Consider the following 14171-nt stretch of genomic DNA (forward strand, 5'->3'; position numbering starts at 1 on the left):
GGGATGACAGCGAATGATAGCGCCGTCAAAGACAGCCCGTGCGTAAAAATAGATGCCCTATCACGGGTTAAATTTATTTTTTAGTTTTTTAAAAAAAAAATTTTTTTAAGCATATTATTACTCGGGTATCATCCGACCACAGCGTGGCGCATATCAAAAACAAGCGCAGCTTACCCAATTTTCAGGTAAACAATTCCCAGACAAAGTAAAACTCTTAAAATCCAGCGTCGAGTTCTCCGACTCATCGCGGCCTCTCACTGTCATGCAATGACTGCTGGAGCTGAGGAGGAACTCGAGTCGTTAGGTCTCCGCTCAATAACAGCACAGGTAACTCCACAGGGAAGTCCAAAAGCGGGAAAACCATCAAAAAAACACACTTAAGTGGGTAAATCACGCCAAAATCCTTTTAGGTGGCCCCCTTTTCACCGGGCCCTGTTGTCATTGCGATGATGGTGTCATTACAGGTAGGCTTCAGGAGGGTAACAAGTGCGTTTGTCTGTTTCTCACAGTTCTTGTGGTACCAGCAGGTCTCTGCCTTATATCGTGCTCATCTCTGTGGGCGTGGCCGCGGGAGACTTGGGGCCCCACAGAAGAATTCTCTCTCTCTCTCTCTCTCTCTCTCTCTCTCTCTCTCTCTCTCTCTCTCTCTCTCTCTCTCTCTCTGTGTAAAAAAACAGGATATTCAGGTGTTGGATTCATATTCCGGGGGCGATTACAGTTTGAAATGTGAGAAATGTTCAAATATTTTAAGACAATGTAAGGTCTGCATCCTCCTATCCTCTTTTCTACATTTAACCCTTACAGGGACAGATGTCTCTACCGTAGACAGCTATTCATAACTTGATACTTAAGACCTTAAACCATTGGTTCTTAACCTTGCTAAAGGTACTGAGTACACTCAAAAAAATGGGGTGTTGAGCTGACATAAAAAATTATGGAAAGAATTTGCACCTGATAATATTGCTTTCCTTCAGCATTTAGCAATTGTGTCCTTTTAACATAAAGCACACATGTCTAGCCAATAGACCCTACTCACCAACGTCACAGAATGACGTGTCGCTGCATCCGGCCGCCATATTGTCCGTCGTTGTTCATCCGTATTCTCAATGGTTTCAATTTGTCGTGCAATTTATAGTGCAATTAATGGAAGCCCCGGTGCTTTCAGATGCTGTAAACTCATTGGATGCGTTGCATAAAAGGCGTTATGTGGAAAAGCTTCAGTCTATCCATTCGCCAGATCCATATTTGATGCCTAAATCGATATTTTTCGACCCACTGTCTTCGCCCTCTCTGCCTGACATCTGCTACCCTGATATCTACAACTATCTTGTCCACACAAAATCAGCCTATTCTCACGAAAGTTTGAAAAACTTTAAGAGCAGCACTCTAAGCAACATTACCCCGTGTGACCCTTTACTTCCAATTTTCTAAAATGGCGACAATCAATAAAAAAAAAAAGTTGACTGCAATGGCCGACGCTTCAATGATAGGTGGATATTGGACTATTTCTTCAATAAAACACACAACAACTGTGTCTGCCTCATTTGCAAAGAGACAGTCGCTGTTTTCAAAGAGTTCGATGTGACGCGATAATGATATTACCGAACAAGACACGCTGACATGTACGACAACATTACAGGGAAGATACACAGCGAGAAATTATAGCAACTTGAAGATAGTTTAATTTCACAGCAGCAGTATTTCGCAAGAGCCCAAGTGTCGAAAGAGAATGCCACAAAGACGAGACTGTTGAAATTATGAATTAAAAATAATAATAAAGCAAATGTGACACACAGAAGGGCTTGCTAAAATGTGTTTAAATATATTGTTTTATGTAAATCAGCCAAGGTAGCCCCCCGCATTTTTACCACACCAAATCTGGCCCCCTTTGCAAAAGGTTTAGACACACCTGTTTAACTGATGATCCGAAGACGAGACCAGCTTTTTTCACTTGGTACCAGCTAAATATTATTCAAAATGTAATGATGGTGGAAGAAATAAGCATCTTGAATTTGAAACTGTATGTTGTCGGCGATTAGCCTCGCAATGATCTTAATTGTGGTTGTCTGCCCAAAACCCTCTAAATATATATTAAATGCATCTTACCAGATATAAAATGACTACTACATAATCTGTGGTAATCGTTTGGAGCCCAGTTTTCTCGTCGAATTGCATCAGTCCATCTCACTGTCCTCTCCGGGTCTCTCAGAATACGGTAGAACTTCAAGTCTCTCCGTCTATCTTCTCTGTTATTGCAACCAACCGCCACACACGCCTTCACCATTTTCATTATTAATGTTAACGAGCAGAAAAACACGCCATAATAGGAGGAATTTACGTAGCGGTAATGCGTCAACACGACGAGTAGACGGACATTATGGCGCGGAGGCGTGGTTGTGACGTCATGTGAGTAGGGTCTATATTAGGCACTCATGTTGCGCGAACATAAAGCACTCTTGTTGAGCCATCATAAGATACTCATGTTCACCCCAAAATACATGTTGAACCTACATAAAAGAAATACATAATTTGCACCTGATTCAATTGCTTTCCTTCAGTATTTAGCAATTGTGTTATTTTAACATAAAGCACACATGTTGAGCCAACATAAGGCACAACTAGGGCTGTCAAATTTATCGCGTTAACGGGCGGTAATTAATTTTTTCAATTAATCCCGTTCAAATATTTAACGGAGGCACATAAACGACCCAATCACGCACTGCCGCAAACAGACTACAATGGCGACGTTCTACGTATTTACAGAGCTAAGAGGCAGAGACAGGTGAGTTGAGTGGATACAGGCATTCATTTGGACCGTGCTTTTAATTGCGTAAAGCTTTAACATCTCTTCCACAACAATTATAACTATTGAGGCAAGCAGCGTGGGGAAGAATGACAGGAGTTGATCTTTTTCTTAACACCTTGCATTGTACACAACACAAAGAACATATATTATTTGCAGCCGCCACACACAGTCATGGTTACCCACTTCCCATCATGCATTTGGGCAGAACAGTTTTGTCACTTCATTATCATTTACTGAAAGCTCAACACATACACTAGATGGCAATATTTAGTCACAATATACAAACTCACATTTATCCTTTAAGAATCTATCCGTGGATCCGTTTCACAGAAAAGAATGTTAATAATGTTAATGCAATCTTGTGGATTTATTGTTATAATAAACAAATACAGTACCTATGCACAGTATGTTGAATGTACTGTATATATCCGTCTTGTCTTATCTTTCCATTCCAACAATAATTTACAGAAAAATAGGGCATATTTTAAGGATGGTTTGAATTGCGATTAATTACAATGAATTAATTTCTAAGCTGTGATTAACTCGATTAAAAATTGTAATCGTTTGACAGCCCTAATTTTAACATAAATGGCCGTCAATGGCATCAATTTATATATGCCTCAATGGAATCCAGTACATTGGCATCAATAGTAGCGACATTCATCATAGTCAATGGCATGGACGTACATAACTGTCAGTGGTATTGACTTACTTAGGCGCCAGTTCAGTGTCAATGGGCTGTAATGGTAAGTGGTCAAAAATCACAACCACCTATGTTTTCCTGTCATTGAAAATGAAGGGAAAATGTTTGCCATTAAAAATGAATGGAATTCCGGTCATTTTGATATTTAAATGGTGCCGGTTGGTCAAACGGTTTGGAGTCTCCACTGCGCCGAAAAAATGTGGATAATAAGATTATGAAAGAAATAAATAAAAATAAAGTTGGGGAATTTTACTAGCTGGGCCTGTGCCTTGCAAAGCCCCATCTAATAATGAAAAAATCACTTTTCACATACGAAATAATAATTCAATGGTGACGGTACCAATGATATGTCCCTTACTTTTTCAGGGAGCTGGCAATCCTACTTTTAAATCTCGCGAGAAATCACGAGACTATTGCAATTAGTTGGAAAGACACATTAACATTATGTTGCATCAACAATAGCTAATCAAGCTCCTCATTCACTGTTCATGTTTATGTAGAGACTGCATGATTCAATCATGATCACCTTGGAAACATGATGGTTTCTTGCTGAAAATGCACACTGTCTTTTAGTAAACTTTACCATCTGCCTGATTCATTTTTTTGAGTGTATTTGAAAGTATTTGAACACTGCTATTTTGCAAGTTCTCTCCCTTAGAAATCATGCAGGGGTCTGAAATTTTCATCGTAGATTCATGTCCACTGTCAGAGAGGTAATCTTAAAATGAAAAATCCAGAAATCACAATGTATGATTTTTTCAAACAATTTATTTGTGTGATACAGCTGCAAATAAGAATTTGAACACCTGTCTATCAGCTAGAATTCGGACCCTGAAAGAGATGTTAGTCCGCCTATTAAAAGTCCACCTCCACTCCATGTATTATCCTGAATCAGATGCTTGTGTTTGAGGTCGATAGCTGCATAAAGACACCTGTCCACCCCATACAATCAGTAAGACTCAAACTTGTAGCATGGCCAAGACCAAAGAGCTTTCCAAAGGATTTTTCGGTAACACTTTACAATAAGGGTCCCTTAAATGGTAAATGGTGTTATACTGATATAGTGCTTTTCCACCTTTGAAGGTGCTCAAAGCGCTTTACACTATCTCGCCATCCACCTACTTGTGATGCAGCACCAGGAGCAATGTGGGGTTCAGTGTCTTGCACAAGGACTTAGACAAGTTCATCAGGGCAGAGAATTGAACCCACAACCTCTGGGTTGGGGGACAACTACTCTACCACTGAACCACACCACCCCTTAGTTAGCATTAGTTAATGCATTTGTAGACAATAACTAATTTAGACAATAAGTAAGTTCAGTAACGTGACAATAACGAATATAATTGCTTATCTAACATTTATTAATATATATATTAACATGAGTAACTGCATTAGTTAATGCATAGCCAGACAGTAACTAATGGTTTGGTAAAATTAAAAATATATACAGGCCTATACTAATATAAATGTGAACTAATGTTAAGTAATGTATTATATGTATTATATATTATAACCTAACCTTAAATATGGTATTACTTCACGTGAACGTACTTCATAAGTGTTACGTAACCTTAATTAACCATTACTGAATGTTTTTTGGACCCTTATTGTAAAGTGTAGCACACTTAACTAAGAAATTATAAATGCTTAAGTTCCCCCCTCTTAACCTTTATTAGCCATTACTGAATGCTTTTGGACCCTTATCACATGTGTCCCTTAACTAAGAAATTATAAATGCTTAAGCCCCCCCCCCTTAACCTTTATTAACCATTACTGAATGCTTTTTGGACCCTTATTGTAAAGTGGAGCACATGTGTCCCTTAACTAAGAAATTATAAATGAAGTTAACAAACCCTCACCCTAAACCCTAACCCTATATATATTGTTAATTTTACCAAACTATTAGTTACTGTCTGGTTATGCATTAACTAATGCGTTAACTCATGTTAATTAATATATTAATAAATGTTAGATAAGCAATTATATTAATTATTGTAATGTTACTTAAACATTAGTTATTGTCTTAAAATGCATTAACTAATGCATTAACTCGTGTTAATTAATATATTAATAAATGTTAGATAAGGGATTAAATGAATAATTGTCATATTACTTAAACATTAGTTTTTGTCTAAAAATGCATTAACTAATGTTAATTAAGGGACCCTTATTGTAAAGTGTTACCGATTTTTCTATTTAGGTCTTTCATCTTTCTCACAGTAGACATGCACCTATGATGAGAATTTCAGACTCGTCCATGATTTCTTAGTGGGAGAACTTGCAAAACAGCAGTGTGTTCAAATAGAGTACTTATTTTCTTCACTGTATCTATGCTAGCTAGCTAAAACCTAAGTTAATTTCCATTTCAATTTCTTCTCATTTAGACAGCATGTTTTTAAAAGATCAAAATTTATGTTTTTATCTTTATGCCTGAAGCATCATCGGACCACTAAACCAAGATTGGCTCAATGCGCATATCTAAGAAATTTTCATTCAAATTTTGAGGAATATATCGATATTGTTCAACATTAAACCTGCTTTGTTGCATTAACCTTGACCGTGCAGTTTCTATTATGTTTGCATCTCAAATTATATAAAAAAATTGAGGGCTTAGAGGGATGTCATCACTCGAAATTAATATCTCAAGCCCCCCAATTTACTGCAAAATGGACCCGAATTTGTTTGCGCTACGTTCGTGCTAGCCTTGTTAGGACACCCCTCTGTTATTGAGAGAGTTGATACGCTCCATTAGCTGTGGGAGCTAAGCTAAGAAAAAGCTACGAGTGACGTCCCCAATATCTCAATAAAAGCATAATACTGTATCTACAAAAGCATTGCAGCACAAACGATTAACATCATTTTTATATAAATTTGCGTCTGATGGGGGGGGGGGCAACTTTACGGAGGCCCGTAGAGATGGTCACAAAGCACATATAGCAATATACAAAGTGTCGTCTTTTTAATTATTTATTTATTTATTTTAACTTCTAGGTCATCGTCTTTGCAATTGTCTTGAGAGCCTTTTCTGTCGTGCTGCGAGCCATTTGCTTTCGTGTTGTGGCAATTGGCGTTCGTGCTTTTGCCAATTTGCAATCGCACTTTAGGAATTGGGGATTGTGTTGTGGCAATTTGCATTCGTGCTGTGAGCCATTTGCTGCCGTGTTGTGGCAATTGGGGTTCCTGCTTTTGCCAATTTGCGATCGCGCTGTAGGAATTGGGGATCGTGTTGTGTCAGTTTGCATTCGTGCTTTTTATCTTTTTCAAAGTGTTTGCAATTGGGGTTCGTGCTTTTTCTATTTGCAAAGGGTTTGGACTTTGCATTTCGCCTGACACCTCTCGGCCACCGTATGTTTGGGATCATTGTCATCAGTGTTGTCATCTGTAATCTGATTACTTCCTTTCAGTAACGACCAATCTAACGCGTTCTAACGCGAAACGATGTTAATAATGTAAATGCCATCTTGAGGATTTATTGGCATAATAAACAAATACAGTACTTATTTACTGTATGTTGAATATATATATTGTATGTTGAATATATTGTATGTTGGATGTATATATTCGTCCGAGTTTTATTCATTTTTTTCTTAATGGATTGCCAAATTGTATATGATCGGGAAAAATTATTGGGAATGATTGGAATTGAATCGGAAGCAAAAAAAAAGCAATCGGATCGGGAAATATCGGGATCATCAGATACTCAAACTAAAACGATCGGGATCGGATTGGGAGCAAAAAAACATGATTGGAACAACCCTAATATATACATCTTGATAATGTTCGAGTTCAATCAACTGTTCAAGTTGTTGTTGGTAGCGTTTGAAAGCTTAGGTTTAAAGAAATTCTAAATATCCATCTTGCCTCCTCTGGTGTAGTTTTAGCTAAGCAAAGCAAAGTCTCCAAGGTGCTAGTCACATGATCTGTTCGAAAAATGATTTTGACGCATTATGAAAACTGTACGTTGTAGGATTTTTGTTCATTTCATTAATTTTTGTTGTTTTATTGCTTTACAACTTTTATAGACAACATTTTAACGGCTAGGTCTGTATTTCAAAGGGGAAGTTCAGAATTTTTAGGCTTAATCTTGGAGATAGCGGGGATTTAATTAGTAGTTGGACTTAATTTAAACAAATTTCGTGCAGTTTGTCAGTTATTTGTTAGTTTTAGGGCTCCGGAATGGCTAAGCTAGGGCGAGTCAATGGTGGTTGAAATCAACTCCATCGACTAATTAAACCCCCGCTAACTCAAAGATTAAGCCTTATGTGAAAAATTCAATTACACGCGATGACATTTTTCTGTTATTTTTATGTTGAGGCAGCAAAAGGAGAAAAATTGGTAAAAAGTAACTGATAAGTTACTTTTAAAGTAACTTAGTTACTATGATAATAAAGTAATCAGTAAAGTAACTAGATTACTTTTTTTAGGTGTAATCAGTAATCAGTAATTAAATTACTTTTTTAAGTAATCCGTGACAACACTGATTTTAATGCTGAAAGACCCAGCCACGTTTCATCTTCAATGCCCTTGCTGATGGAAGGAGATTTTCACTCAAAATCTCTCGATACATGGCCCCATTCATTCTTTCCTTTACACAGATCAGTCGTCCTGGTCCCTTTGCAGAAAAACAGCCCCAAAGCATGATGTTTCCACCCCCATGCTTCACAGTGGGTATGGTGTTCTTCGGATGCAATTCAGTATTCTTTCTCCTCCAAACATGAGAACCTGTGTTTCTACCAAAAAGTTCTATTTTGGTTTCATCTGACCATAACACATTCTCCCAGTCCTCTTCTGGATCATCCAAATGCTCTCTAGCGAACCGCAAACGGGCCTGGACGTGTACTTTCTTCAGCAGGGGGACATGTCTGGCAGTGCAGGAGTTGAGTCCCTGGCGGCGCATTGTGTAACTGATAAGAGCCTTTGTTACGGTGGTCCCAGCTCTCTGTAGGTCATTCACTAGATCCCCCGTGTGGTTCTGGGATTTTTGCTCACCGTTCTTGTTATCATTTTGACGCCACGGGGTGAGATCTTGCATGGAGCCCCAGATCGAGGGAGATTATCTGTGGTCTTGTATGTCTTCCATTTTCTAATAATTGCTCACACAGTTGATTTCTTTACACCAAGCGTTTTACCTATTGCAGATTCAGTCTTCCCAGCCTGGTGCAGTTCTACAATTTTGTCTCTGGTGTCCTTCGACAGCTCTTTGGTCTTGGCCATAGTGGAGTTTGGAATGTGACTGACAGGTGTATTTTATACCGATAATTGAGTTAAAACAGGTGCCATTAATACAGGTAACGAGTGGAGCCTCGTTAGACCTCGTTAGAAGAAGTTAGACCTCTTTCACAGCCAGAAGTCTTGCTTGTTTGTAGGTGACCAAATACTTATTTTCCACTCCAATTTGGAAATAAATTCTTTAAAAATTAAACAATGTGATATTCTTTTTTTTTTTTCCTTCCACATTCTGTCTCTCATGGTTGAGGTTTACCCATGTTGACAATTACAGGCCTCTCTAATCTTTTCAAGTTGGAGAACTTGCACAATTGGTGGTTGACTAAATACTTATTTGCCCCACTGTATCTATCATTAAAAGTCAGGAATAGTGCTTTAAACTATGTACAGTATAATCAAACCAAAATCCATGTTTCTGTGAAAAACTGACGTTTTTTTGTTTTTCAGCCATCAGTATTCAAAGTCAAAATTGGGATATCCCTTGAAATATTGATAATCAATTCACCTCTGCTCATGCTCATCAACTTCCATCTCGCTTTCACCTCTTCCTGCACCCTGCGGCTCTACTTTGCCTGGACAGAAATTGTGATATATCACTGTAACTGTTATGCAATTAATCAGTGTTTCTCAGCTGGTAAATTGTGACCTAAAGGTGGATTATGTTCCCTAGGTGCGTTACCTAGCTTACCTCTCTCATTCCCCCTCGCTGATTTATCCTTCCTGCGAGAAAATAATTTTCTAATATCCATTTGCAAGAGTAATGCTGTTTGAATCAAATAGAAATAAAAGATAACATATCTTGTTACAGATTACAGAGACTGCAGTAACAAAAAAATGCTTGTAAAACAGCTAGAAATTATGATGAGCACACATACAAAATTGTTCGAGTTTATATCCCAAAGATAGGCAATAAATTCATACTGATTGATTCTATTCATTTTTGGTCTTACTGTATAAACAAATAACAATAAATAAGATTAGCATTGATACAATTCAAGTACCATACATCTTATTAACACAATATTCGAAAAAGGTAAACACATACAGTACTTATATACAGTATGTTGAATGTATATATCCGTTTCCAACTATAATTTACAGAAAAATAAGGCATATTTTAGAGATGGTTTGAATTGCAATTAATTACGATTAATTAATTTTTAAGCTGTGATTAACTCTAATCGTTTGACAGCCCTAGTTTCGAATAATTTTTATGCATTATAAAATATTTATGTCTGTATTTGAGGGGGCTTGGAACGGATTAGGACATTTACATGGAAAATGCATCTCTAATTACAGAATTTTCAAGTTACGAAATGACTTCCAGAACTAATAAATTTCGTAAGTAGAAGTACCACTGTACTTGTTGGGTCTTTGGAAAGTTTATGAGTGTCAGAAAAGGGAGTGGCTACAGCTAACCTGAATTGAAACAATGACAAAATATTGGATTTTTATTTTCTTGGAAAAAGAAGAAACAGTCACTACTTTCCAAAGGTTATGTTAATAAAATTAATTAAATATTTAATTAGTAAAAACTACTACGTCATTGTTATTTTTGGTTCAAAGCAATACTATTTAAACGAAATACGAAAATGAATAGTCCAACATAAAAATACAAAATTTATCCTGAAATAATTCAGTCAACTTTTTGTGTTTGCGTGGATGGTGGGGGGAAATTAGAACTGGGCATTTTGGACCCCGTGGGAAAGAACTTTTGGCCCCACCACTTCAAGGGTGCAAAAGGAAAATAGTATTTTCTAGGGCCCCTGTCTGTCAAGAGCACTGAGAATCGTTGTCACTTTCTTCCCCCTTGAGACGCCCCTCATTAGAGGGAACTGAATGCCCTAGGCAAGAAGGTCCATGGAAGGCCCCTAAAACAGAATCCAGGACCGCAGGAAAGCAAAAAAATATTTTTGAAATGTAAAATGTACTGTATAACAAAATCACGAAAACATGCTTGCTGTTAAGAATCCACGTACTTTTTTTAGTGGGCTTGTGTGTTGTGACCTTGATATGAACCAATCACCCGCCTCCCGGGATGCTTCCCACCACTTATTGTCATTGAAGTGTCAAGCTGTGCCACTGTATTTTCATTGATATGGATGAATGTCAGCTGTCATTCAGGGCCCCCTTCAACTTGAGGCTCCGGGTAATTTGGTTGCCTGTCTTGTTGTGACAGAATAGATTATCTGCCAAGTCGAATGATCAAGACGGTAAATTTAGTACCAACAAGAGCGATTATTCAAAACACATAAGGTAAACACCAGTTGCACTTATCATGCAGAGAAGAGAAATAAAGATTTCTCTGAAGCAAATACAGTCACACAATTCTCTAATTGGATTTCTCCTGATAAAAAGTTAGGTCTTTTTTCCACCAGAACTTCTTTCAACTTAAAATGTGAAAATCAAAATGTAAATAAAGATTCTCTTTATTTTCCTCGAATCAAATACTGTACCATATTTTAGATTTCCCATTTACAGTGCCTTGCAAAAGTATTCGGCCCCCTTGAATCTTGCAACCTTTCGCCACATTTCAGGCTTCAAACATAAAGATATGAAATTTAATTTTTTTGTCAAGAATCCACAACAAGTGGGACACAATCGTGAAGTGGAACAACATTTATTGGATAATTTAAACTTTTTTAACAAATAAAAAACTGAAAAGTGGGGCGTGCAATATTATCCGGCCCCTTTACTTTCAGTGCAGCAAACTCACTCCAGAAGTTCAGTGAGGATCTCTGAATGATCCAGTGTTGTCCTAAATGACCGATGATTATACATAGAATCCACCTGTGTGTAATCAAGTCTCCGTATAAATGCACCTGCTCAGTGATAGTCTCAGGGTTCTGTTTAAAGTGCAGAGAGCATTATGAAAACCAAGGAACACACCAGGCAGGTCCGAGATACTGTTGTGGAGAAGTTTAAAGCCGGATTTGGATACAGAAAGATTTCCCAAGCTTTAAACATCTCAAGGAGCACTGTGCAAGCCATCATATTGAAATGGAAGGAGCATCAGACCACTGCAAATCTACCAAGACTCGGCCGTCCTTCCAAACTTTCTTCTCAAACAAGGAGAAAACTGATCAGAGATGCAGCCAAGAGGCCCATGATCACTCTGGATGAACTGCAGAGATCTACAGCTGAGGTGGGAGAGTCTGTCCATAGGACAACAATCAGTCGTACACTGCACAAATCTGGCCTTTATGGAAGAGTGGCAAGAAGAAAGCCATTTCTCAAAGATATCCATAAAAAGTCTCGTTTAAAGTTTGCCACAAGCCACCTGGGAGACACACCAAACATGTGGAAGAAGGTGCTCTGGTCAGATGAAACCAAAATTGAACTTTTTGGCCACAATGCAAAACGATATGTTAAACCTTAAACCGTATTCCCGCCAAAAATGACCATACTATCATATCATAAAAGCTGGCCCGGACTGTCTGGAACGCCGTTCTGGTATAAGATTCGGGGTATACCGTTATACAGTATTTTGATCCCGAAAATATGACAGCAACTACCAAAACCCTATGTTAAAAAAAAAAAAAAAAGCTGCTGAGCTGCCACATCTCATCTCCAAGAAGAAAACAATCTACCAACGTCAAATTTACGTACACAAGTGTGAACAACAAGCATAATAAAGTGGTTGTGTAGTCACATCCATTTCCACCAATATTTGTTATTTATTCCTCGGACGGTGGAGGAGTTGCGTCGATATGTGCATGCGCTCAGCAAAGTAAACTGCCTAGGACTCAGTTGTCCTATCAATTGGCTGACTTGTGTTGTCTATCGTATTGCTTCAACACTAGAAACCCCAGCAGAGGCCGACTCTGCCTTTCTCAAGACAAATACTCCTAATATTCCCAAGCAATGGCTGATTTGGCCTCTCCTCCGCAAAAACCCAGAGGTGGCCAAAATGACCCAAGTGCTTTTGAATTAGCAAGTCGTTGTCCGACAGGCAGCAACCATTCATATGTAAATGCATGTAGACATAAATTGTGCTAGTATGAGGCTCAAGTGGAAGGGAACACACCAGGGTTGCACTAGTCATGTGATAGTTTGCGTCAGTTCAAGTGAAGCTACATTTATTTATGAAGTTTTACACTTTTTACACATTTTTTAACTCACTTCTCCTATACTCCTTGCGCAAAAAAACTGAAAAAAATGGACCAAATGTGTACATTGCTTTGAAAGAAAAAAAATGTTTTAGAACTGCAATTTGAATGTAAAGCAGGAGTTGTGTCTCTAGTTTAGAAGGACTGAATCGGGCATGGATCATGAATTTAAAATACACATTAGCGCCATTTTTTTCTGTTTTTGTGTGTGGAGTATAGGAGAAGTAAGTTTTTTTTTTAAAAATGTGTAAAAAGTGATAAACTCAATAAGTAAATATAGCTTGACTTGAACTGACACAAACTATCACATGAACAGTTCAACCGCGGTGTGTTCCCCTCTGTTTGGGCCGCATACCAACACAATGGATGTCTAGTGGTTGCATTTCTATATGAACGGCTGTTGTTTGTTGGACAACGACTTACCAATTCAAAAGCACTTGGGTGATTTTGGCCACCTCTTGGTTTTTCCGGGGGAGAGGCCATATCGGCCTTGCTTGGGACTATTTAGGAGTAACAGAATTCTCCGGAACTTCTAGTGTTAATAAGTAGACGAGGCGTTGGATCGAGGGGCAGTTTACATGGCGACTCTGCGACACCAAGACGCAATGACTGTGTTGCGGAGTGGCCTAGCGTTCATATGGTGTTGGCAAAAAAACAGAAGGCAAAGACGCAAAACTTTGAATCCTGCCTCCAAAGTGGAAGGATTCGATTGTGACGGCTTGGAGAGGCTTGCGCTGCATCCAAATCAAACTAACGCTCCCGCGCTGATAACGTCAGCACTCACACACGTAACATTAAGCATACGCAGCGGTGCTACTAAACATTAAAAACAGCAAATGGCGGAACGTTGGCTTTAATTTACGGTTTTAATAATATTTTTAATTTAAATATGTTGAATGTTTGCATTTTTGTGCCTGTTGGAGCAAAAGAAAAATGCCATTGCTTGGAGTGGGCGGGCATGTTGTCTTCCGGGCTGAGAAGGTTGTTGGGGTCAAAGTGCATAATTCGCGGTCGCCCTGTAAATCTGCACTGCCCCCTAGGGCCTGACATAAATACGACATCGTTTTGATGCAGAATTGCGACATTGGTCGAATGGAGACAGAACCATATAGATGCAAACATGAAATTTGTCGTCTTCTCGGAGAGTCACAATGTAAACAGCCCCTTCATCACGCTGACTACTGTAATAAACACTTTCGGTTTTACCCGCGCAGTAGAGACTGAACTTCCTTCACCATAAAGTCATGTGATTCAATGAGTAATCACACTGCATGCTGGGTAGTGTAGTTATAACTCCTTACACCACAATACTGACATGTGATCAGCA

The 14171-nt window shown here is 38.4% G+C and overlaps 1 protein-coding gene across 1 annotated transcript in view; it reads right to left on the reverse strand.

Annotated features, from left to right (window-relative positions):
• Positions 1-519, reverse strand: part of LOC130912165 (protein Wnt-7a) — a 28526-nt gene extending 28007 nt beyond the window's left edge. Inside the window, exon 1 of the mRNA XM_057830041.1 lies at positions 175-519. Coding sequence (XP_057686024.1) covers positions 175-245 — 71 coding nt within the window. The 5' untranslated portion in view covers positions 246-519. The remainder of the gene's footprint in view (positions 1-174) is intronic.
• Positions 520-14171: the final 13652 nt, after the last annotated feature.

Source organism: Corythoichthys intestinalis, chromosome 2 (genome assembly GCF_030265065.1).
Source record: "Corythoichthys intestinalis isolate RoL2023-P3 chromosome 2, ASM3026506v1, whole genome shotgun sequence".
NCBI lineage: Eukaryota > Metazoa > Chordata > Actinopteri > Syngnathiformes > Syngnathidae > Corythoichthys > Corythoichthys intestinalis.